The 26,367-nt window shown below is 44.1% G+C and overlaps 2 protein-coding genes across 5 annotated transcripts in view; both read left to right on the plus strand.

Annotated features, from left to right (window-relative positions):
- Nucleotides 1–2,432: 2,432 nt before the first annotated feature.
- THSD1 (thrombospondin type 1 domain containing 1) lies at nt 2,433–25,822 on the plus strand. 2 transcript variants are annotated; one of them, XM_031465934.2, is made up of 5 exons: nt 2,433–2,538; nt 5,463–5,601; nt 9,153–10,118; nt 19,646–19,804; nt 24,172–25,822. In XM_031465934.2, exons 2-5 carry the CDS (start codon nt 5,544–5,546, stop codon nt 25,563–25,565), a joined length of 2,577 nt encoding a protein of 858 aa, XP_031321794.2. In that variant the 5' UTR covers nt 2,433–2,538; nt 5,463–5,543; the 3' UTR covers nt 25,566–25,822. The 2 variants fall into 2 exon arrangements, with proteins under 2 accessions (XP_031321794.2, XP_064349257.1); XM_064493187.1 differs by lacking the exons at nt 2,433–2,538; nt 19,646–19,804 and having other exon boundaries at nt 4,890–5,601.
- Nucleotides 10,032–26,367, plus strand: part of LOC105090999 (phosphatidylinositol 3,4,5-trisphosphate 3-phosphatase TPTE2) — an 89,496-nt gene continuing 73,160 nt past the window's right edge. For all 3 annotated transcript variants that reach the window (XM_010982408.3, XM_031465939.2, XM_010982410.3), the window contains exon 1: nt 10,032–10,118. The gene's annotated coding sequence lies outside the window, so the exon portion shown is untranslated. The remainder of the gene's footprint in view (nt 10,119–26,367) is intronic.

Below are 26,367 nucleotides of genomic sequence, written 5' to 3' on the forward strand. Positions count from 1 at the left end.
TCCCACCTGCTCCTGAAAAATTTGTTTCTAGGACACAACTCTATTTCTAAACTCCATTAAGATTTATTGTCTCTCCCATATACTTGACTGTCTTGTCCTCTAATTGTTATCCTGATGTCAGAAGAAAACAGAGAAATTGGGTTCCTTTAAGTTCAAGGACTGTCACTTAACACTTCTTTTGAATTCCCACTGGCCTAAGTCAGTGATTGTACATGGTAAACTCCTAGTTTAAGTATTAACTACTTTGAGTGGTTTTTGAATTTTGTGTCAAGTTGACTCTGAAACCTAAATCTGTGTCCTTTACCCTCTTCTCCAGAGGTTTCTTACCCAGACTTGTCAGGGCTCATCCTGCTTGAGATACACCACCTTATTCAAATCCTGTGACATGGGCCATATCCATGACGTGCGAAGTACTCCAGAAAAGTCAGGTTACCACACATGTAAAATTTTGCTATCACAGTGTGAAAATTGGATCATTCATGTTCTTCTTTTGGTTCTGACAATCATGAGTCAGTTAAAGCTTGTCTCAGAGTATTACCTAGGGGGGAAAAAATCTCTCCACTTGTATAAAGGCAGTTACTGAGACAGTGAATACATTTTACACAACTGGCACAAGGCCACTAGACCAGTCACTGACTCAGAAAGAGAACTCAAGATACCTTGTCAGCCAGCTTGTTTTGGTTCAGAACAGACAAGACGATACCGCTGTTCTTTTGAAAGCTTTTTTATTCCTTCACATCTATGTTGCCCTCTTTTAGAAGGGATTAAACTTAACTGTCTGGTAAACAATAGTTTGGCAAGAATTCTAATTAAGGCAAAAACTACCAAGCATCTCAATAAAGCTCTTATTTCAAAAATGACCAAGCACATTGATGCAGCCTTTTTGCATCTGGATCTAGGTTTCTAGGGAGAGGATGTGTCTGAAAGATCAATGCTGAGCAAGTTGCTTTCTTTATGTTTCACTCAATCACTACAAAGCTTCAATATACCCATTACATTTACAGTAAGTGGAGGAAAGGAGGGCTTAAGTATCTGCCCAAGGTTGCAGAGGCAGGGCTGGAATTAATCTCAGCTTTATCTAACTCCAAAGCCCAGTCTCTCCATTGAGCTTTTGCTTTCTAAATCAAAAATGGCAGCAACTGTGGCATATATTTAAAAGGCGCTCTAACTTGAATTGACAAATGGATGTTGGGCTGGATAATTGTGACTAGCAGCAACCCAGTGCCAAAATGTGTGCTTGACTGCACGTATTCCTCTTCACCCAAATCACATACATTCTGACCTCCCCTCCACCTCTTCAGAGCAGTTCCTCAGTCTCCCAGGTTATAGTCCTCATTTTGCCCCAAATAAAACTAAGTCACAACTCTCATATTGTGCTTTTTTTTTTTTTCAGTCAACACCTTAAAGCCTTTTTTGAAACTTTGGGTAGATTTAGTCAGTACTGCTTGCATTATTTGACATGATAAGTACTTTGCAAATTTGGTACCTCTGACAATCTCTGATAGCTCTGATAAGTGAATAATTGTGCTGTCTTTTAAAAGATTAAATGATAGATTCAAGGACCTGCAAATGATATATTTCGAAGAGTTTTAAAAATTGAGGTAAAATTTACATACAGTGCAATGCACAGATCTTAAATTGGATGTTTTGACAAAGGTATAATAAATCCATGTAATTCACTCCCCAACCAATAGAATGGGAGATGTATTTATCATCCCTAAAAGTTTCCTGGTGCCTCTTTACAATCACCTGCTCCCCAGGGGCCACCTCTGTGCTCCGATTTCTGTTGCCACGCGTTGATACGTTAACAGTAAATTGTATTACACATTGTGTATTCAAAAACAAGCGCAGTAGTTAAGGTGGAAGAACTCAATGCTCCAGTATTCTTTTAAAAACACAACTTCAACACTTACAGATTAGAATTTTTAAAATGTTATATTAAATTAAATAACCACTTCTGGATTCTGAGGAAAAAAAAGAAGCAGCACTTTACCTGAATTGTTCTTTTTTGAAACTCTCCAATGACCTTTGGGAAACCAAGTTTACAACCCACCAGTTTGGCTACTTCTGTGACTGACTTCCGTGGTCCCCCAGAAGACTATGGCAAGGGGTAGGGGGAGAAGTAATTGGGCTGCGCCTGCTCGCCCTTAAACCCAGGTCCCGACTGTGGGTGTGTGTGGTTGGGGGTCCGCGCCCCCTACCCGGGGCCCCCGGCCGGCTGCCCGTTTCCTGCCGGGTTTCCTGTCCAGCAGCCGGCCAGCCGGGCGCGGGCAGGAAAGGATGCGCTGCCCAGAACGGGCGGGGCAGCCCTAGCGGGCTCGCGGAGGCCCCCCGCCCGCCGGGGGCCGCCCTCCCCGCGCCGTCGGGGGCGGGCCCGAGCGGGGCGGGGCTGCGGGAGCCGCGCGCGGAGCGTCAGGGCGCAGTCCCGGGACGCGGGCTGCCGCGTGCGCTGCTTCGCCGCTCCTGAGGCCGCTCGCCCGCTGCTCGCCTCGCCACCTGGCCCGCCGGCCTGCGCCGCCGCGCCCGCCAGTCCGACAGGTAAGAAGAGCCTTCTGGGAGCGACCTGGTGGCGCTTCTACCGCGGGCTCCCCGGAGGCTCCCGGGACCCTGCCACCCCACCCTCCCCGCCGCCGGGAAGCACAGGTGGACCGTTCCCTCCAAGCACCCGGTCCCTTTCCCTCGCTCTTTGGTGCTCGGCCCCCGGGGACACGGGTTAAAAAGATGTCATCTCCGCATTTCGGAGTCCCAAGTTCAACCTGAACCCGGCGCTGCCCTGGCGCAGGTGTGGCCGAGGGACTGAGGCTGACGGTAGACGGGTGTTGAGTCCTAATAGTTGGAAACCCTTGACGAACGGCGTCTGGGAATCTAAGCGTTTCAGAACAGGTTTACTTCTTTCCATAAAGAAATCCTTTCTGGGTTACAAACAGTATGAGATATGTGTATTTCAAAACGGTCCTCATTTTAAGTGGGCTTTGTGCTGACGACATCCGCAGCACTAAATTTCTGAGCATGAACTTGACTTTCGGGCCTTGGGAAAGCTGAGTCCATGTGGGGAGCGCACAGCCGAGTAGAGGTGAGGACGCTGCACCCGACCCATGGGACCAGGCACTGCCGACTCGGCCGAATTTATAAACATAGACTGTTTACACGAGCTGCTTTGGAATTAGGGATTTCCTCCTAATAAATATTACTATTAGGTATTCACACGAGTGTGTGCATGTTTGTCCGAAGGGACCATATCCCTTTGCTTCTTTTGTTTTTCCTTTTATTCTTTAGTAAGTCAGTGGTCCCACGGACTTTAGCGTAATTCAGTTTCTTTTTCTGAAACTCTGAAGACACTGTAGGGGATACAGAAGCTGATTTCAGCAAGAACAGGGGATCTGAGCTTGGTGTCAGGCCGTTAGCCATTGAGAATATTCACAACTTCCCCCGCCCTGTAGCTGATACATTTGGAATTCGTCTATAAACCTTTATGTACGTGAATGGTATATAGAAGGTTTTTTAAATGTATATAAAATATGCCTAAGTTCTTATTTTCTCAAAATGGTTCTCAAGCCAAACAACCTGTTGGAAGAAAATAAGGAAGTAAGATTTAAAAAGTAATTAAAGAAGCATGCTATCTTTTTTTTTTAAGGTAGTACTTTTTAACCCAGTATTCTATTCTGTTATGGGATGCTCTGTTAACATCTTCAAATTAGTGGTTGAGCCAGTAAAAAAAAAAAAAATCATCATTTGTTTTCAAAAGCTGGAGAGCATTAAAAAAATCCATATGATGAAAGCCATTTTATAGTTTATAAAATAAACCAGCTTATTTTCAGGTAGGCTGGATTATTTTATAATTCTATTTCCAATTAGTTCTAAATATAGATGATCACTGTCTATATTTAGAATATTGTCTATATTTAGAATAGTACTATTTATCACTGTCTATTCTGTCTTACTGGTTATTTTTGTAAGAAGGAAAATGTATTATAATCACAAAATCAGTTGTGATTAAGAACTCCTTTAAAAAATGATTGTCATGGAGAAGCAAGCAATTTGGGAGAAGCCAGTTCAGCTTTTGGGAGCTGGGGATTGCTTGCTTCTCCTTACTTTGGTTACTGATTATCAGTGACTTAAAGGAAGCTGTTAATTGCCCAAGTGCCCACGCTTGCTCCGGAGGTATGATGATGCTCACCTGATGTCTTTGGCCAAGTTTCCCTGTTCATGTTCAAGGAAAGGATTGGGTCAAATCTATGTCCAGTTTCAACAAAACTGAATTTCCTTTTTTTGTTGTGGAGGGTGGGAGCCCTAATCATCTGCATAATTACACTTCATATCTCTGCTTCTCTTTGAGGAAGTACAATATTTCCTTTGTTCAACTGACTCCTACAGAAAGAAAGCTCATAGAGACACACCAATTTCCTTTCCATTGAATTTTTGATTATTTCAGTCAGTCTTCTTAATTCCCTGAATGTCTGTTTTATCTGAAGGGATGTGACATATATATATTTTGAGTATAATATACTTATTAAAGATAGATTAACTGTGGATAATGGGGGAATGTAAACATTAAGAAAATATATATTTGGTTATGTTCAGTGCCCCATAGTTTACTAGACTCAAGTATGAAAAAAAAAACTGGCATATAAATGCCCTGCATCCTATTTGTGGTCTAATAGTCTATATCAAAGTAAGTGCCTCTTCCCACAAATCATTCTGAACCACTGGCCATCAAGGTCTTTCCTGCCCTCCTAGGTGGCCTGGGAAGATTGCTACATGAAATCATCTATCTCCTGATACATGCCAACAGCGATGAGTGTTGGAAGACTGACAGAAGATGATAGCTTGTTGTTTATCTGTTTTCTCTTTTGAGTGCCCTAACCAAGGAGTCAGGGCCATATGGAGTTCACATTTAATTGCAATACTTTGGGTATCTTTTTTTTTTTTTAAGATTCGATAGTTTTGGTATAGCTCCTAGGCGTTAAGAAATGAAGCAATCCAGATAACACACCAGTTGTGCAAGAAAGACAGTGTTAATAAACCCATTTGTGGAAGCAAGGCAGGTCTACACAGCATGATGCAAAATGAAAAATGTTAGTAAGCTGATCAATGTGAAATGCCAAGCATTTAAATATGTGAAGATAGATTTTCCAGATTGGCTATCAGCTTTGATGAAACTAAACAAAGAATAGCTAACTCTCCACTTAAGGACCTGCTGTAAAGATAAGAGACTTGGTGTTTGCAAAGATAATCTTGGTGTTGGGCAGACCTGAATGTTCTTAGCAGGTGAGCTGTATTGGAAGGAAAGGGACATGTACAATTACAGATCACTTCCCAGGGGGAACATTAATGTCCTTGCTGTTTTCTTTTCAGTATTAACTAGGAAGTTTGACTTCTGAGAATGGTTTTGTCATTTCAGGATTACTATTTTATGAATCACATTGAACAGAGCCAACATTTTTTTGAGGTTCTAATTTCAGGTGTTTTTGAAAAAAAAATTCACAATTTGGATGTGAGAAAGGACATGAGGAGACCAAGGACCTGGGATTTTGCTGATCAGAATGAAACAAATGTTGAAAGACTTTTCAAATCTATTGTTGATGGTGCTCTGTGACTATGGTGAGTGTTGTGAGTGTACTTCATGCTGTGGGTACCAATGAGCAAACATAAATGTGAGGTTTGTAAATGCATTGATGTTGATGACCCTACATGAAAGAGGCAGGCAGGGACTACAGTGCAGTGCCTTTTAAACTGTGATTCTTGCAACCCTGGGTTCTCTTAAGGTTCTGCATTTTTAATTCAAATTTAACTCTAAATATATTTTTAAGTCTTTAAAAAAAAAAAAACCTAACTCATTTCACAAATTGGAGACAAGCATGTTGCCCTGAGTTCTTTTTGACTGAGTTCCTAGTATTTCACTATTATACATTAAACTGATCACTCACACACATGCGCAAAGTGATATATTATATATTGGGGTTCTACATCAGATTTCACTTGACAAGTATTTGCTGCTAGAATATCTTTGGAATAAATCTGAATTTCAGTCCTTGCCAGTTGTGTGCCTTAGGCTACTTTCTAAATCTCTTTCAACCTTAGCAATGATATTGACTTCACAGGGTTGTGATGATGATAAAAAAAAGAAATAAAAAATGTGAAACACAGTGAATGTCTAAGCACATAGTAGGTGCTTAATGTTAGTTTTCTTCATTCAGTTTGATTCACCTAAAAATTGAGTTCATTCTTCAGAGTTTTATGCAACTAATAAACCAATAGACTCAAACATATAATACCCATTTTTTTTTTATTATTTCTAAATATTTCATAGACATCTAAGCATTTGATGGTATAAGAGTGGAAATTGTTTTCAAATTGATGAAGAAATTATCATCCAAGAGACAGAGAATCCTGGCTCGTACAATACCAGTTAGATGGACCAGACTGTGTAATTGTTCCTTTTGTCCAGCGAATCTCCCCCCTCAGTCTTTTATTTTTTAAGAAGTTTGTTTAAACCACAAGACACTTGATTTGCAGAAAACCAATCTGGGATTCATTTCTTTTAAAGTCCTGTATCCCTACTTAAAAACAGATTTCTCTACATATAATAGCCTCATACACAACATTTATAAAAGGGTACTTTGTTTCATAATGATAAAGACATCAAAGTTTTCCATTTAAACAGTCTGCAAGGATGTTTGTTATTGCTGAGAGCAAAGTATCTTACTGGAATATAAAAATAAAAGCTGAGAATAAAGTAGAGCATAGAAGGTGAGTGCAAAGGCTACTAGTGGAAAAAGTGGGATTTTCATAGACCTGTTTTTTCCCCCTACTCCATTTGATACTGATCAAAATATACCCTTACTGGTGAGATTTTTTTTTTGTAAAGCAACATGCTTGTATTGAAACGCCAGTTCCTTTAAATACAACAAAGGAATGGTGAGAGAGGAAATGAAAGAACAGAGAAAGTATACTGTAGTAGTCAGGATGTGGTACAACCAAATTGTAGTTTTCTGGATGAGAATGTATTCTTGCCTCTAAAAACAGGAGTTGGAGAAGAAAGCAGCAGGTTCCCTCTTCAGTACACACTTTCTATCTGCTGCTGTTGGAACCCATCAGTTATATCTTTTTCCTCCATTTCCAGTGGGGCATGTATGTCTCTTTCATTGACTGGCTGCCCGTCAAATCTGATCAGCCTCATTGATAACCTTGTCACTGGCAATACACTTTCATTAGTTACCTAAGTGCTGTATGCCTGTCAGTCTTAAAATGCATCACAGAACCATTCTGCCCCATCAGATGCAAATGAAAATATTCTCAGTCCTGACTCCTTCCCTGGGCTGCAGTGAGCTCTTCAGCCACCTGTTCACAGAAGGGTACCCGGTCCACTCTGAACCAGCACACGAGCTGCACCCAAAGCAACCACCTTCCTCAATTTTCAGTTGCCTCCACCCAAAAGGGGGTATCCCTCAATTTCTGTATCAACTAAGTTAAAAAAAAAAAAAAAGAACTTTATCCTACTATGGTTTTCAAGCAAATGGTGTTTAAGCATTCAGTTCTATCCAACTTTTATATATTTTATTTCATCTCATCTTAAATAAGAAATGGGTGAACAGCTCAGCTCATTAAAACAAACTGACCTTTATGTGCCAGCATTTTCATGTGTTGATTCTAATAATCATTGATTGAGTATATGTAAGGGTATATTTAAAGACTATCAGGGGGAAGGTATAGCTTGAGTGGTAGAGTGTGTGCTTAGCATGCACAAGGCTCTGGGTTCAATCCCCGGTATCTCCATTAAAAAAATAATTAAATAAATAAACCTGATTACCTCCCCCACCAAAAAACACTCAAACAAAAACAAAATTAAGGCTGTCAACTCACGTGACCCATTGAGGTCCTTTGGACTTATGAAACTTATGCGTTATTATTGTATTAATATACTATTGTGTTGTATTATATCATTATGTACATACAAGAAGACTAATAAATTCATACTTACATATGTTGTTTTTCAAACCAAAGGGCCCTGCAGTCCCTTAAATCTAGAATGTTTCTTGCCCTAGCTACGGCCAGCTGATTGTTGCATTGCCAAATTCTGTCTCTTTTGATATGTATTTGGTTAGGGTTCAACATAGAAACAAGGATTCTTGCGTGTCTGCTTTCTGCCCTTTACTTCGGCGACTCTGATGGATCTCTTTTTAGAAAAAAGATATGATTGAGCCTAAGTGAGTGATACTTGTGGGCAAGCACTCATCTCTCCTACTAGGCCAACAACAGTTACTATAATGTCATTAAAATCACCAAGGACAAGCTTAGCAATTCCATAAACGTTCACTCTGTCCCTTGGATAACACATGCAGAATAGAGTGTCAGCGTTTCTTAGTCATCTAAAAATGTCTGCCTCATACAAATGGAACGCACTGGTTCCTTTACTGGTGGCACGGCTTAAGCACTTGTCTTGAATATCAGAAAACAGTCACAAGTTCAATTGGTCATTGAACAACGCGGGGTTCCTTCTGCATAGGAGGAAATCCTGGTGTAACTTACAGCCGGCCCTCCGTGTCTGCTTTTCCTCTATTTCTGCATTTTGCATCTGTGGATTCAACCAACCACAGATCGACTAGTAGTGTAATATTTACTATTGAAAAAAATCTGCATGTAAGTGGACCGGTGCAGTTCAAATCCACATTGTTCAAGAGTCAACTGTGTATTTAGGGTCTTCCATTTTTAGTAATCTAGAGTGGTGTGTACTGCATCATTTAAGTCAAGCTTTCTGTTACTTCACTGTAAGTCCATTTCCCCCAAATACCTAAACACTACAGTATAACTAAAGGGAGAAAAGCGAAGTGTTGAGATTTTTATCTTAAGAATTTTCAGGTGTTACTCTTTTCATCACAGATATAATACATTATTGAATGTTGCAGATTCAGAGCATTTATCACTAATTCATTATTTTAAATGTAACCCCATTTAAAGATGAAGAAACAAAGCCACTTTAGAATGGAAACAGCCCAGGGTCTAGCTCCCAGGGTCAGCACTCGGCATCCTTTCATATCACCCTTGGCTCAATTCAAACTTCTCGTGTCTCAAATGTTGTTTTCATTGATGTCACCAAAATAGTGCTGCTCAGATACACCTTTTTAAAACCCACTCTGACCATTTCCTTTCAGTTCTTGGAGAAGCTGAATATCTCCTCTTGGGGCAGCCGGGCCATGTAGCGCTAAGCAACAGCACAGTGTCTGTGGATTTCCAGTATTTTGATGGTGCCAATGGGACACTGAGGAATGTCTCGGTCCTGCTGTTGGAGGCCAACACCAATCAGACTGTTACCACCAAATACCTCTTGACCAACCAGTCCCAGGGGACGCTCGAGTTTGAGTGCTTTTATTTCAAGGAGGCCGGCGACTACTGGTTCACGATGACTCTGGAAGCGACAAACAGCAGCACGCCAAGCCCCTGGCGGGAGCAGAGCGCCATTCTGAAGGTGGAATGGCCCGTCTTCCACATTGACCTGAACAGGACATCCAAGGGCGCAGAAGGCACCTTCCAGGTGGGGCTTTTTACAAGTCAGCCCCTGTGCCCATTCCCCGTGGACAAGCCTGACATCTTGGTGGATGTCATCTTCACCAACAGCCTGCCAGAGGCGAGGCTGAGTCAGGGACGGCCCCAGGAGATAAGAGCCAGCAAGAGGGTGGAACTCTCTCAAGGTCAGTGGGTTGAGTTTGGCTGTGCATCCGTGGGGCCCAGAGCCTTCGTCACCATAGTGCTGAAGTTGCTCGGCCGAGACTCGGTCATTACCTCCGCGGGCCCCATTGACCTGGCCCAGAAATTCGGATACAAACTGGTGATGGCGCCGGAACTCATGTGTGAGTCCGGGGTGGAGGTGATGGTGCTGCCCCCGCCATGCATCTTCGTCCAAGGGGTGATTGCCGTCTTCAAGGAAGCCCCCAGACGCCCTGGGGAAAGGACCGTTCGGCTGGCTGAAAACAGCCTGACCTTGGGAGAGAGGCGAACAGTATTCAACTGCACTTTGTTTGACATGGGGAGGAATAAATACTGCTTTGACTTTGGCGTTTCAAGCAGAAGCCAGTTTTCTGCGAAAGAGGAGGAGTGCATGCTAATTCAGAGAAATATAGGTTGGTATTGATATTTAAAAATAATTTTATTGAATTGTTGCCTTCATGCAATCAAAATTATTGAGTATAAGTGAATTTGATTGTCTGTGAACTGTATCGTCATTTTTATGGTTCGCTCCTCATAATGTCCCGAATGGCTTTAGCATCCTTGTCTGAAAATGAAGAATACTGGTAAGCATACCCAGCTCACTGCTGCTTAACCTCTCCAGGTCTCAGTTTCCCCATCAATGAAGTGGGGATAATAGAGTATCTGCCTCAGAGAGTTCTTAGCATTTAGTGAACTCAGTGTGTACAGTTCTTAGTATAGTGCCTGGCATATGGGAAGGACTCTAAACGTCAGCGATTATTACATTGTATTTTAAAAACTATGTTATTGCATCATATGGCAAGTCCATGGCAGGTATGACCAGAATTCAGAGCTAAAACCCCAACTGTATCTAGTAGCTTTGCACTTCCTTGAGGTGAGCCTGTCTCGTTCTCTGACATCCTTCATTATAAGAATGCAGCCTCTCTAGCGAGATTTCAAAGGAAGATTTCTAAGAACTTCTTCAGACTCTGAATTCCTTGCATAATGCCCTGCCTAGTCACAAAGAAGTCGGGTTATTACAATTCCATCCATGCCCCATGCTCCTCTTTGCATTTCTTTCCCTTTTCCTGGGTGTAAGCCTGGTCTTGGCAAGAGGTTAACCTGGCAGAGATTGTCTGGCTCACTTACACGTGCTCTTACCTACAACCCCACTGAGCCCAGGGCTCCCAGGCGGTCCAAGCCTCCAAGCATCCAAATTCACCCACTTCTCTTTAGAAGTCCCTCTTCCTTGACTCTCTCCCCACCCACTGGCTGCTTCCTGCTTGCACTTGCCTCTCCAGCCGAGATACCGCGGCCCAACCCTTTAATCACTCTCCTACCCACACTCTAAACTCCTCACCCTGTCATCCTTCCCATGCACCCGCCGGGCACACCCCGGCTCTGCGTGGACCCTGCCAGCCACCCGCCCACTGCTCCCAGGCCGACTGGGGCCGCTGTGGGTGGATCATGCCTGCACCCTCAGCAGGGCCAGTGAGGGGCCCTGGCGCTGGTGCTCCTGTCCTCAGCTCTTTTAGCCCCTCTCTCCTCGGGCCTCCCCTGCCCCTGCCCCTGCCCCTGCCCCTGCCCCAGCAAGCCTGAGGCCTCCATCCCATTTTCTTCCCTCCTTTCCTCTCACCAGAGAAGCAGTGTCATTGCTCCAGTATCAGGTCAACCCTCCCCTCCACTGCTGATCCCAGCCCCTCTGTTCTCTCAGGAACCTTCTGTTAATCATTATCCCCTCCTCTCCTCTGTCTCAGCTTTGAAATGTACTCAGTTATCTCACTTGAAAACAAAACAAAATCGCCCCTCATCCCCCTGTTCTCCCCAAAAAACACCCTCTTTTCATCTTCCTTTTACAGCCCTGGTTCTTGAAAAAGTCACCTGTACTTTGGAATTTAGTTCCTAACTCACATTTCACTTTTCAACCCCCTCCTAACTCACCCCCTTCCCCTGAAAATGCTGTCACTAAAACACCCAGCAAATGGCTTCCAGGTCCCCAAATCTGGGGGACACTTTCCATCCATATCTGTGTTGACCTTGATTCTGTGACAGCACACTCACCTTGTTCACCTCCTGCCTCCCTGGCTGTTCCTTCCCGTCTCCTAGCCGGCCGGCTCCACCGCCCCATCTCATCTCTTAAGTGCTGGACTTCTGCCTCTTATACTAGAACCTCTGCATTTCTTTATCTTCACACACTTGCTAAGTGATTTCTGTCCGGATGCTCATGACTCCAGACTGGCATCTCTCCCCTGCATCCGAGTGCTGAACAGTTGTCATCCCTCAGATGTCTCCCAGGCACCTCAAAAGCAGCACACCTGGAACTGGACTCATCATCTTACCCCCTAAACCATTCATCTCATTGCTAAAACCAAAAGCCCAGGAGGCTTCCTCTTCTTCACCTCCTATGAGTAGTAAGTCACTAGTCCTATGGATTTCATCTCTTCCAAAGAATCTCTGACTGTCTGAATCTGTCCATGTCTCCCCAGTTCCACTGACACCACTTGGTTTAAGCCTCCATTATCTTCCACCTGGACTCTTGCAACAGATTCCTAACCGGCTCTCTCGTCCCATCCACATCATCCTCTCACTGCAGCCAGAGAGGGATAGCTGAAAATTCAGGTCAGCTGAGGCTGTTCTCTTGCTTAAAATTTACCAATCACCTCACCTGACACCTCACTCTTATGAAGACACCTCACCACACAGCTCTCCATGGCCAGGCTGTCCCCCAGCAGTCACCATCCAGGGGCTGGAGACTGGGAAACCCTCCTCGCACCTTCACTAGTTGACATGAGCCCATCCCCCAGGTCTTCTCCTGGGTTCCTCCCTGGCCGGAAGCTGGCACACACCCTTCATTCCTCTTTCATGGCATGTCACTTCTGTCATAGCTTGTTCAGTGTCTTTCACCCCAGGCCCCCACCCCAGCCCCTCGCCCAGATTGGACAAGCTCTTTTGGTGGCAAAAGCCAACTTGTGCTGCTATTTATGAAGCTATTTATGATCTTTATTCAACCCACTTTTTTCTGCCTGGCACAAGAGAGGTGCTTAATACATGTTAATTAAAGTGAAAATTGAACTTCGATGTGGCTAGTTTCAGCTAAGTATCAGTGGAAAAACAGTAATGTTAAACTAACCATTCAAGATATGCTTTCCTTTTCAAAAGAAGTTATTGTTAAAAGGGAAAAAAATTCTAATTGACTGAATTTAATGGAAGCAAGCCAAGAGGAGTAAAGGAATTGGGAACATTTGATGAAAGATCGTGGGAGCAGGAGGTCTCCCTTGTTGGGTCTCCAAGCTGTTGGGCTTCCTGCAGACCCTTCCACTCAGTGTCTAAAGACTGGGTTTCCCACAGCAGTGGGGAAGACCCTGGGAAGGGGCAGGACAGGGAGTGGTGCTCTGTGTCCAGGCTGGGGTGGTAGGGCTGGGAGCAGAACCCCAAGCGTCTCAGTTTTCCTGGAAACCCCAGATTCCCTGCGTGGCCGCCGTTTGTCTGATCGATGGAATTTATGCTTCTGATCAGAACCTCGGTGCCTTTCCTTTTTTTTGGTATAAACTTTTATGACTGAATCGAGTTCTCTTTTCATTTTCCATTTAGATGGACAGCTCTGACCAGCAAAGACTGTCTTTTTTGCCAAATGGCATCATTGAACCCACTGTGACGTGTGAGCCACTGACTCACAATGAATTTCTCATTAGATCCTTTTGAAAGGGAATAATGGGTTTGATATTAGGACCTTAAAAAGGTAAATAATAATTTACAGCCAATATATAATGTTGCCCCAAATGATTATTTATGATCTTCATTTTTCCTACTTAGGGTGAATGTGCATATGTTTCTCTGCAGAAATGTTATGTGTGTGGTTATGGGATATTGCTGGGGGAGTGATGATAACATGCAGAAAGCTAAATTGAGAAATTCTCGATTCCGAACTTATCTGCTCCAAGCATGTCGGATAAGGGATGATGGACCCTGTACCTCAAGGCAAAATATATATTTAGGGCAAAGTTGAGAATTAATTAATAGAGGGTAAAAGTTCATAGTCACACAGGTTTTTTTTTTTAAACTTAGTTTTTTTTACAAATAAAAATAGTATATATTTAATGCACAGTTTTTTTGATAATTTAAATTTGTTGGCCATCTTCTTGTTTCTCTGATTCGATGGTCTTGTTTTTCTTTCATAATGTAACTGAACAAGAGCTTTTACCAAGAATAGGAGTGCTGCCATTCTGTCATTTTCTTCTTCTTTTTTTTTTTTTTTTAAATTTTTTTAATGGGAAGGGGGAATTAGGTTTATTTATTTATGTAACAGAAGTACTAGAAATTGAACCCAGGACCTCATTCATGCTAGGCATGCGCTCTCCCACTGAGCTGTGCCCTCCCCTCTTCATTCTCTTCTTATTTGCAGGTGCTTAGGTATCATCTTTAATTCTTTGCCAGAATCTTTTTAAGCCATTTGTCCACCTAGTTAGTTTACCTAAAACAACATACAATTAAAAAAATGAATATAAGCAGGCCTTTGGATGCTTCAATATGCCACAGTTTTCTGAAAGTGAATGAACTAGTAAAGCCTTCCACCTGGTGGGACACCTGCTTTTCCTTCGGGATTTTTTTAAGACCAGTGGACATACTGTATGTGACCATCTGACATAATCAAGCCAACATCTATATAGTGATTACTTTGCGCCAAGAACTCTCCTAAGTGCTTTATGAATAGTAACCTATTTAATCCTCATTATAACCCTATGAGTTAGGTTTATTATGTTGTCAGTTTTATAGGGGAAGAAATGGAAGCACAGAAAGGTTAAGTAACTTCTCCAGGTCAGTGGTTGGTAAGCGACTTCACCACCGTTGGTGGTTAGACTGGCCTGAGCATTTTACTGTTTTCACTGTTCTGTGCTGCCTCCCGTACATTCAACTGATAATCTATATATTAAACAATAGGAAGCTTTTAGATCGAAAAAACGTTCCAGTATTTTCCTCCTCATCTCACTGGTTCATCTTGTGCTACTCACTCCTCTGGAAAGACACGTAACCCACTTCGGAGCCCACTGGCCCAGGCATGAGCATGACTGGTCTGATGTGAGTGAGCCTTGTGCTGGGCCTTGAAAATCTGAACTGGTGGTCCAGGTGCCTTTGCTCCCACTGCTGCTTCTGGCTACTCACTCATGTCTATAGTATTTTCTTATAAGCATCTGTTTTTAGTTACTTTAGCCTCTTGAGCAAAATGTCTTGCAGATGTGAATATTTCATAGTCTGTATTCCTTCAGATATTCTTGGGAGTGGAAACAAACCTCCCTTTTCCTATTCCAGACAAATCTGGCAAGTGGCCTGAAAGGCATTTATCCTCACCAAACAGGTTTGTTATGTAGTGGGAGTACATGTATGGACATCTGACCAGGACAACACAAAACAAAACAGCCTTTCATTCATAAAGTTGGACTATTTAGAATATGGGTCACCTTACGTTCATTTCTAGTTCATGAACTACAGCTATCGAGTGAGTACCCATTCTGCCAAGTATGAACAGAGATCTTCAGGGAACAAATAGGATTACTTAAGGCATTTGTTAAGTTTTGCCTGATTAAATTTGTTCATTGCTTTATTTGAGTGATTTCCCTTGTTTCCTGTTTGATTAATATGGTTTAGAAATGAAAGGACATAAAACATAGTTTAAGTGTTTATTTTGTTGTCGATGAGCCTACCAGCCATGATTTTACTTTCAAAGGAAAAAGACACATTTCAAAATGAGATTTTTTTGACATTGAGATTGATGCTTTTATCAAAACTTTCATTTTTTTTTTCTGGCTCCCACTAATGGGAGCCAATAAGAAAAAGACCAATGTTCTGTCTTTTTATTTTTATTCTTGGATAATAAAAACATGTACATGCTAAAAGTTTCAAATAAACAAAGGGGATACAGTGAACACAGATTCATGTTCCCCGTATGTTTTAGTTTGACAAATGACTTTATGTATTGAAATAAATTATATCTATATAATTTTTAAAAAGAGTTAAGAAAGAATAACAAAAGGACTCTTAGCTTTTGTAATTCTACCTTTTGTGGTCTTAAATATGAGCCCAAGAGAAGGATAAGCTATATGTTGACTTAATTTTCCATTATATTTTACAGTAGTAGAGTTCCCAGTAGACTTTTCAAAAATAAATCACAATACTTTTAACTCAGAGAGACTGACCATGAGCTTCCCAAAGCTTTTCATCCCTGGGAGCTTAGTGTCTGAATAGCTCTGAAGCTTGAGGACAAAGCTGGCTTATTATTCTGCCATTTGAGGAGCTGACGGTGATCTGGGAGGCACAGAACCAATATTGTGTTCATTGGGACCTCTGGATGGAACATAGTTACCACACCTCGGTTGATGTTGGTCCAGGATACTGGTTTGTAATGAATGCTCCCACCCTTGTGAAAATCCCAGAGACTTTTAATTGCTATAAAGAACTCATATTCCATGACTCACTCCAAAGATTGCACCACTTGGCTCACCTGAGAATGTGTCAGCTCTGCATGTTTTTGTAGTGCTTTGTACGCCCTTGACTCCATTATGAGTTTTTGTCCTTAATGATGAAGAGAGACTTTGGGGCAGAGGATATTTTGGTGCCTAGTGTGGATGTGATCTGATGGGTGTTGGGGTTGGATGGGTGCTGACAGAGAAGGGACTTAGGATAATAATTTATAGGAGGTTCTTCATTTATCCTGTCTGGCAGTGATTACATACATGCTTGGAAGAGAAGTTTACATTTGTCAATCAGTAATTATTGTTCTGGGAGTGTTTTGTATATATTTTGAAGCTCTGGTGTTAGGCATATTTCCCGTTTCGGGTCGTTAAGGCTCCTTGCTCAATTGACCCTTTTATTATTATGTAACATCCCTCCTTATACCTGGTAATACTCCTTGTTCTGTAGTCTACTCTGATGTTAAAATAGCCACTCCGGTTTTCTTTTGATTAATGTTCACAAGGGAAAACTTCGCTCATCCTTTTACTTTTAACCAATAGTGTATTTGCATTTAAAGTGAGTTTCTTTTGAATAGCATGTAGTTGGGTCATGCTTTTTTATCCAATCTCACAATCTCTTTCTTTTCATTGTTGTTTAGACTATTTATATTTAATGTAATCATTATGTATACCATCTTGGTAGTTTTATATTTTTTCCTGTCTCTTCTTTGTTTTTTTTTTTTAACATTTTTTATTGATTTATAATGTTTCTTTTTCTTTTTTTTTTCTGCCTTCTTTTAGATTAATTGAATATTTGTTATAATTTACTTTAACCACACTATTGGTTATTGTTTATACCATAAAATGTTTTTAAGTGGTTGTCCTAGAGTTTACAGTATACATCTTTAATTACTCTCAGTTTACCTTCAAATAACATATATTGCTTCACATGTAGTGTAAGAACCTTATAACAGTACAATCCCAATTCATTCCTCCCATTCTTTGTTATATATTTTACTTTATGGATGCTGTAAACACAGAATGAGCATTTAGAAATAAGAAAAAGTTAATTTTATCTTTTCCTCTATAAATGCTATTTCCAGCACACTTCATTTCTTTATACAGATGCAAGTTTTTGTCTGGTATCATATTCCTTCTGCCTGAAGGATTTTCTTTTAGCATTTCTTATAATGAAGGTCTGTTGGCAGTTAGTTCTATTAATTTTCATTTGTCTGAAAAAGCCTCTATTTCTCCTTCATTTTTGAAAGATATTTTCACTGGATATGGAATTTGGGGTTAGTATTTTTTTCCCTTCCGTCCTCTAGAGATGTCACTCCATTGTCTCTGGCTTGCATCATGAAAAGTGTGCTGTAATTCTCATCTTTATTCTGCTGTATTGGATGTATTTCCTGCCTTGTCCCCTCTCTCCCGCCACAGCCTTCAAAGTCTTCTGTTTGTTTTTAGTTTTTAGCAGTTTGAATATAGTGTGTCTAACTTTTTTGTCTGTTGGCTTTTTTGTGTGTATACTACTCCATGTTTTCTGAGCATCTTGGATGTAGTTTGGTGTTTTTCATTACTTTTGGAGAATTCTTGGACATTATTCTATTTTCTTTTCCTTCTAGGATTCTAGTTATGTGGATGAGAAACTACTTGATACTATCCCACAGCTCTTGGGTATTCTGTTTCATTCACCGTTTTTTTTTTATTCCTCTTTGTGTCTGAGTTTTGGTGATTTCTATTGACCTATATTCAGATTCACTGTTCCTTTCTTCAGCTGTGTCAAGTCTACTGTTGAGCCTCTAGAAGGCATTCTTTTTTTTTCTTTTTTTTTAAATTGAAGTATAGTCAGTTATAATATGTCAATTTCTGGTGTACAGCACAATGTCCCAGTCATACATATACATACATATATTCATTTTCATATTCTTTCTCATTAAAAGTTATTACAAGATATTGAATATAGTTCCCCATGCTATACAGAAGAAATTTGGTATATAGTAGTTAATATTTGCAAATCTCGTAGAAGACATTCTTCATCTCTGGTACCATGCTTTTCATTTCTAGCATTCCTTTGAACTCTTTTTAGTTTACAACTCTCTGATGAAATTTCCATCTGTTCATTCATCTTGTACACCTTTTCCACTAAAATCTTTAACATATTAATCATGGTTAACGTCTTTCTTCTCTGGGAGTTCCAGTATCTGAGCTACTCTGCTCTGGTTATCTTAATTCCTTGGATATTTTATTGTGTTTTCTCCTTTGTGTGTCTCCTAATTTGGGGTTGAAAGTTGGACATTTTATTTAGAAGTGTAGACACTGATAAATAGTATTTATGCCTGGAAATGGGCATACCCTATTTTTGCTGGGCCTTTAGTGTGGGGATTCGGTCAACAGAGTAAGGAATTGAGCTATGTTTGAGTTTTTACTTTGCTATGGCTACCTTCAGTGCATGACTGAGTTCAACATTTTCTAACGTTACTGTATGTTTAGGGTAGGAGTTGGGTGGGAGGGTAGTAGGTTGCCAGAGGGTTTTACTCCACGCTTCAGTAGCACCCTCAACTTCGGCCTTGAGCCTGCACAGCAGAGAGGCTTTCCTGTCACTCTCGCCTCTCTCCCAGTCACAGACTCTTGTTATTTGATTCTTGGTAACTGCTAGCTGGTGTAGAGTGGGTGTTGGATGATGGGGGTAGGAGAGCGCCTTCTTGTTCTGGTTCAGCCTTAGTCTTAGGCAAGCGCTGTGCCCGAGTCTCAGGGATGGTGCCTTTGTGACAGCCCTGCCTCGCTAATAGTCTGGACCCAGGAGTGACAGATTTTCTTCTTTTTTCCATTTCCTGATAGCACTGGGTCTCAGCTGGTGCTCTTAGAGTGACAAGGTTTCCTGCCTTGTCCCCAGTGGCTGGGGCTTTTGTTGATGGAGCAGATGGGGAGGAGGATCTGGGTGAGGTTTGTGTCTCAACAGTGCTGCTCCTTCCCTCCTTGGGCCCCACCACGAGGGAGCTGTCTCTGGTCTTGTGTCTGCCCTCTGTCCTCCTTGTGAACATCTGGTGAGATCCGTGGAGAAGCGTCTCCAAGTGGGCGCAGGTTCCCCCATGGGTAGCGTGGCTCCCGGCGTTCTGTGTTCTCGCACCAGCCCACACGAGGCTTCTGGCGGCTCATCCATTTTTGGATGACTTCTTCAACCAGCTTGGATGAGGACTGCCATCTGCCCCAGGAATCAGCGTTTGCATCCTGCCTCTCCTTGGAGGAGCCTGGCTTTCCTTATATTTCAGGCCATTTGGTTGTCCTGTGACCTCAGCGCTCTGATGGGTTCCAGAAAGGTTGATGTTTTGTAGCTTGTTCAGCTTTCCTCTGTTGTAAGGGTAGCAGCTCCATTCCAGCTTTCCGCATCTTTGGGAATGTTCTTTTTTATTGCCCTTTCAAGGCCCGAGCTTTGAGTTTTGCTGCTTCATTTGGGTGCAGTTAAATTCTGGTTCTCAAATGAACTAGCACTAAAAGCACGGCCACTGTCCTTGCAGAAACTTGGGGACTGTGGCAGCCATGGAGCCAGTGTAGCGCCACGTGCGGGGACGGTGTCAGAGAGCGTCGCCGCCTGTGCCTCACCTCCTTCCCCTCCCGACCCGGCTGCCCTGGAATGTCCTCGGAGACCTCCCCGTGTTCCCTGGAGGAGTGCGCTGGTAGGTATCCTTCCTCCTTCGGGAGTCTGTCCCCGGAGGGGACTTGCTCAGCAGTAGAACACATGCTTAGCATGGTTCAGTCCCCAGTACCTCCATTAAAAAAAAAGTTAAAAATAAATAAACATAATTACTTCCCCCCCCCAAAATAAATAAAACATACCAAAATGGAAGGGATGATCATTTCTTCCCAAGATTTTTTTTCCTACTGTATAGCACAGGGAACCATAATCAATATCTTACAATAACCTATAATGAAGAAGAATATGAAAAGGAATATATATGTATATGTGTATAACCGAAACACTATGACGTACACCAGAAACTAACACAACATCGCAAACTGACGACACTTCTTCCCAAGATTTTTTGTTATTTCTCCTTCCTTTACTTCTCTCCACCAACATTGTGGAAAAACATCAAAAAATTCTTTTTCTCCTCTTTATCTCAGAGAAGCCCAGGGCACCACATAGACCATTACTTGTCAAAAGGGAGCAAGACACCCTGTCTTATCCCCTGAGGGATCCTGTTCTTTACCAGCCCTGCCCAGGAGGAGAAGGCGGGATTTCTTCTTGCTCACCTGGAGCCTGGCCTGTCCTTCGTCCTCTAAGCATCCTGAAGGCCCACACGAGTAGGCACTCACTGCATATTTGATGTGAATGGTCTTTGGTGTGATGCTTATGTGGCTCAGTTAGGCTTGTTTCAGCCTGTGGAGCTGAACCCCATTCGTTTGCCACACGTTACAGGAAGAAAGAACCTTTGCTCTTCCCTCACACCATCCCACCTCTGATACACAGCCAGCTCCCTCTTTAGTTGGCTGGCCTTTGCTCTGGTCCTGACCCTTAGGTGAAGTCCTTCTGGCCGGTCCTGACTTCTTCCATTCTCCAGTTCCAGGTTGGAAACCATCCCTTGTTCCTTGTCCCTTTAGGAGCTGGAGGAGTCAGGTGTCTATGTTTGGTCTCAGAGAACCTTGTAGCCAAAACCACCAGCACCTGGCAACGCCCTGACCAGTGTCCCCACCTGTGACCTTAGAAGATCCTTGCTGTCTCTCTCCTCTTTCCAGCCAGTGCCGTAGGCCTTGTTCCCTTTATTCCAGCATCCCAAGGACGTCCTCTCTTCTGTGATTTTCCCAGACAGCCGTAGACCCAGTCTCTGCTTCTAGCCCTCAGCCTGACCGTCTTCTTGCATCGGCCCTGGGCCCCACCCTGAATCTCTTCTTTCTCCAGTTTTATCTCATGCTGTCTTCTAAGGTACTCTTCTCTGGCCACTCTTGTCAGATTCCCTTCACTTTCCACAGCTCCTTCATTGTATGACTCCTTCCTCTCCATTCTATGCTGGCATGTTGTGTTAAGCTATTCCACCGAGAGTTCCATAACACTCAAATGGATTTGAAATCAATTGCCCCTGGCTTCTGCTGCACCTTTCGAAGGGGCAGCCATTTATTGACCATGTATGTGCCAGCACTTTAAATACATTACCTCACTCAAAGTGCCCAAAGGCCCTACAAGGTTAAGGATGATTGTGCTGCACTGGGATCTTAAGAGCTTGCTGCCTGCAGGCATTTTTCTAAGTGCCTTGCACATGTGAAGTCAGCACATCATTATCTCCACATCCGGGTGAGGACTCTACAGCAGAGAGAGGGCAAGTTACCTGCCCGAGACCATAAAGCTAGAAAGCAGGGGACTAGATCTGACCTCATACTAAGCTTCTTGTCTTGAGTACTTTGCCTCTATCCACAGGCCAGTCTAACATTCTAGAAGCATCAACAACCTGGCATGAGGAATCATTTTTAAGGATATATGGTATTATCTTCTGGCATCTTACCTCTTTAATCCCAGGTGGGAACTAGAAATTTGTACATTATACATCAGCAGGAAGGGTACATGCTATGGGCATCCCCACTTCTACTATCAGTGGTCCTCAGACAAATGCTTGTGTGGATAAAAATGATTATTTCTTCCAAGTGTCCTCTATTTCCTGTTCAGCCTATTTTCCACTCCTTGGAAATGTAAAGATCTGTCTGCAGGCTGCTTAGCATCAGGAAATCTCCTTCACTTCAGGTGAAAGAGGAGAGATTAGATGAGGCAGAGATGGGTGAGGTCAGCAGCTTTGGGGCTTTTCTCCAGCCTTGGTTTTGAAGGGACCCAGCCAAAGTCGAAGGTGCTGGCTGAGAGGTCCATGACGGGCATTTGCAAGGCTGCTGCCCACTGACACAGCAGCCACTGCAGGTGAAGACGTGCTGGGTCAGGAAATAAGTCTTTCATCATTCAGCTGTCTTCACTGGGTTGAGAGTCTTGAGTTTTGTTTGGCTTTGAAACCATGTTTTATAAAGGTCTGGGTGAAGTTCTTCGTTCATTCAGTCCATCTTGTTCAACATGAGTGTGGGAGGATCCAGTTGCCCGACCACATTCTGTCTGATGGGAGGTTGATCATTTTGCTATTACCTTTTTAATAATGAATCAAATAATGAATATGACATTTACTGAGTACCAGTTAGGTACAAGTTATTGTGCCTGGGGTGGGGGATGCATAGATAAGTCATGTCTCTGTCTGGAAGGGGCTTATGGGACGGTAACTCAGCAGACACAAACAGGAGCAGCACACAGTACGATGTAAAGGTGTCCGCAGCTTGCTGCGGAAGCTAGTGACAATCCATGCTGGGAACACCTCTGTTCTTAGAGGAGGTGATACTTGAGCTGAAGTTTGAAGGCTGAGTAGGTGTCACCTGGCGAACTAGGTGAGAAAGGGAATTTTAGCAAAGGGAGCAATGATGAAAGCTCAGAAGATTGTGGCCCATTAAGAAACCCACAGAACTGACAATAGTTTAATGTGGCTGGAGGATGATGTGTCAGGAGGGAGTGATAAATACGAGGCTGGACAGGTAGGCAGGGACCAGATCCTGAAGGCCCTTGAAAGTCTGAACCTGTGTTGTAGAGGGATCTCTCGGCTGTTAAGAGTTTCTCAGTAGTTTCTCAGTAGGTGAGAAATGCAGCACTGGCAGTAGGGATGCGGCGGAGAGGAGGATGCAGTGACTCTTATGTGGCGAGTGATGGAGAGAGAGGCATCAAGGATGAAACCTAGGATTCTAGTACAGGCAACTGCAAGGACATCGGTGCCATTCTCTTGAGATCAGACATACTGGAGGAGGTGCCGAATCCAGGGGGAAGATGATGCATCTTGGGCACGTGGAGGTGGAGGTGTTGGTTGGGCATCAATGGAGAAAGCAGAGCTAGTGGGGCCAGGATGGGATCTGGATCTCCCTGGTTCCAAAGTTCATGTTCTTCTCTCCACAGTGGATAAGTGAGTATTATCGAGACCAAGAGAAGAAAAAGTCCCAGAAAGTGTCAGACAGTAGCCAAGGCTGCACAGCTCAAGGACTATCAAGACGGCGCTCATTTGCATTTGGCTATTAGATCATTAATGACCTCAGTAAGAGCTGTTTCACTGGAATCCTGGGGGCAGGTTGCAGGAGACAGAGGGACGATGTGGAAGCAGTAAGTCAGCAAATGTGAACTCCTCTTCCTGTAGGTTCTGCTGGGAAGACAAGGAGCAAGATATGGCTGAGGCAGTAGTGAGAGGGTTCTGGAAAGGTCTTTTTGAAGTGAGAAGAGCTTGAGCATGTCTCTGTGACACTGCACAAAAGAGAAGCTGGAGATAATTGGTACAGAGGGACAGTCCCCCTGCAGAAGGGCAGCCTGGAAAGTGCTTGGTGGTCTCATCTTTATAGGAAGACACTTCTGCCACTGGTTCCCTAGAGAAAGAGGGAAACAGAGGTAAGTTTAGGGGGCAGGAGAGGACGGCAGGAGAAGCTTGGGGTATACTTGCTTAATAGCTTCTAGTTTCCGTGATCTAGAAGACAGCTGAGGAAGAGGATTACGTAGGGGCTTGAGGGAAGTGGTGAGCCTTTGAAGCAGTATTGTAGGGGATGGAAGAGAGAGTCGCTTAGGGACTCGTGGAAGGATTTGTGAGCAGCCAGGTTTGGGCACTATCAGTACGCAGGGGTAGTGGCTTCAATGTTTATGTTGTTTTCTCCACCGGGGCTCAGGGACGGGGCGCAGCAGCTGATCATTCACGCCTGGATTTATCTGCAGAGCAGGGAAAGGGGAATTGCTCAGTATCCGAGGTCACGGAGTTGAGATTTTTGGCAGAAGAGGGTTTGAGTGATGCATCCTGGGTGTAGGGAGAGAAGTGAGGGCAGAAGGTAGCTGGCGGATGGAGAAAATGGAGGGGTTGGAGATACATGTAAGACCAGAAAGCCTAGTCTTTGTTTATGTTACTTTAACTGCTAGAGAGAGCAAACCACTCAGAGACCTTCTACCCACGCAGAGAAAACAATACCAGAGGATACATCGCTCTTCCTTATTTTGTAGCTTTCCGGCCATCCAGTCAGTCTCCCCTCCAGCCCCAGGGTCCAGTGAAGTCCAACAACATCGTGACGGTCACTGGGATATCCCTGTGCTTGTTCATCATCGTGGCCACCGTCCTCATCACGCTGTGGCGGAAGTTCGGCCGTGCCCCCAAGTGCAGCACCCCCGCGCGCCACAACTCCCTCCACGGCCCTGGCTGCCGGAAGAACTCGGACGAGGAGAACATCTGCGAGCTGAGCGAGGCGCGCGGGAGCTTCTCGGACGCTGGCGATGGGCCGGCGGGGGGCCCGGGGGACCTGGGCATCCCTCTGACCTACCGGCGGAGTGCGCCGGCGCCCCCCGACGACGAGGCCTCTGGCAGCGAGAGCTTCCAGCCCAATGCGCAGAAGATAATCCCGCCCCTGTTTAGCTACCGCCTCGCCCAGCAGCAGCTGAAGGAGATGAAGAAGAAAGGCCTGACGGAAACCACCAAGGTGTACCACGTGTCCCAGAGCCCCCTGACCGACACTGCCATCGACGACGCCGCCGCCGCCGCCGCCGCCGCGCCCCCCGGGGACTCGGAGAGCCCAGAAGAGGCGGCCGCCGGCAAGTTCCGGATCAAATCCCCGTTCCTGGAGCCACCTGCGGCCGGGGCCGCGGAAAGGCCCACCTCCAGGCTGGCTGTCGCCGTGTCGCCGGCCAGCTGTGCCGTCAGTCCCAGCCAGACCGTGATCCGCAAGTCGCAGATGAGGCACGCGGGCGGCAGGGGGGCGCTGCTGGAGAGGAGCCACCCCAGGAGTTCCCATTTCCGCAGGACGGCGAGCTTTCACGAGGCCAAGCAGGCCCGGCCGTTCCGGGAGCGGAGCCTGTCCACCCTGACCCCGCGGCAGGCCCCCGCCTGCGGTTCCAGGACGCACACCTGGGACCAGGCGGAAGACCGATTCCGGCCTCCGAGTCGGGGCGCTGCCCTGTTTCCGGAGAAGCTGGACCATGGCCAGGGGGCAAGTGGAACCGGTGGTGCGTTAAGCCCTCTCCCTAAATCCCACACCTTGGGGCAGCACACGAGGAAGCCAGACCTGGGGGATCGCCAGGCAGGATTCGTGGCAGGCGGGGAGAGAACGGAGCCTCACCGAGCTCGAAGGGGACCGTCCCCCAGTCACAGGAGCGTCTCAAGGAAGCAGCCGTCCCCCACCGCCCCCAAAGATAGCTACCAGAGGGTCAGTCCTCTGAGCCCTTCTCAGTGTAGAAAAGACAAGTGTCAGAGCTTCCCCGCCCACCCAGAGTTTGCCTTCTACGACAATACATCGTTCGGTCTCACTGAGGCCGAGCAGAGGATGCTGGACCTCCCGGGATATTTTGGGTCAAATGAAGAAGATGAAACCACAAGTACGCTGAGTGTGGAGAAGCTGGTCATCTAGACCGAGATCAGCCTGAGACTTAACTCAACCAGGGTTCTTTCCCCAGCCCAGGGTATCAAATGCTCACGTTGTTCTGTAGATTTTTGTGTAACTATTTGTACAGCAAGACAGAATGTGGGGAGGTGGTAACTCACATCACTTTATGCACATGTGTTTTAATTCATAAGGAAGAAGTTATTTATCCTGAACTTTCCCCCTTATTATCCTATTTCTGTTGGCTTATTACTAATAACTATGATAATAAAATTTAAACAAGAGTGAACTAGGGCTTGGTCTCTTGTGAATATGAAAAAAAAGTGACAAGATACGACTTCGAGTGTAAAATGCTTTGAATGCTTCATTGGCAGTTCCCAGCTTGGAACAAATCTGAGAGTTTCAACTATAAGAAGGGCTGGAACAAAGTAAACTTGCTAACACAAATTTGAATTGTAATTCGTTAAGTTTTATATACTTGAGACTATGACTCCTGCAGGTGCAGTATTGAACAGGTTTCGTATTTGGCTGATTAAGTCAATTATGGCTATTTATGTACTAGGCTCCCTAGAAATGGTGATACCACGTGGTATTTCAGAACTTTCAGGCCAGAGTTTGGGTGATATCTTACTTTTTTTAAAAAATGCATGAAAGAGTCTTGGGGACTACACAAACTTATGTGCATTAATTCTTTGGAGAAAGAACATAAGCTGATTGTTCAGGTGGTGAGTCAAACGTGTCCATATGTCCATCATTGTTCTGAGCAAAAAGTAAGCATTTTGGAAAGGAAGGTGGTGTCTCCTGAGAGAACATCAACTGGCATCTGGGC

Source organism: Camelus dromedarius, chromosome 13 (genome assembly GCF_036321535.1).
Source record: "Camelus dromedarius isolate mCamDro1 chromosome 13, mCamDro1.pat, whole genome shotgun sequence".
NCBI lineage: Eukaryota > Metazoa > Chordata > Mammalia > Artiodactyla > Camelidae > Camelus > Camelus dromedarius.

Bases quoted from the DNA above. Each gene is read 5' to 3' on its own strand.
- THSD1 (XM_031465934.2), top strand. From the start codon at position 5,544: ATGAAACAAATGTTGAAAGACTTTTCAAATCTATTGTTGATGGTGCTC. The intron at 10,119-19,645 runs GTTGGTATTGAT...CTGTCCTTGCAG, and splicing joins GCTAATTCAGAGAAATATAG to AAACTTGGGGACTGTGGCAG. The intron at 19,805-24,171 runs GTAGGTATCCTT...CTTATTTTGTAG, and splicing joins TTCCCTGGAGGAGTGCGCTG to CTTTCCGGCCATCCAGTCAG.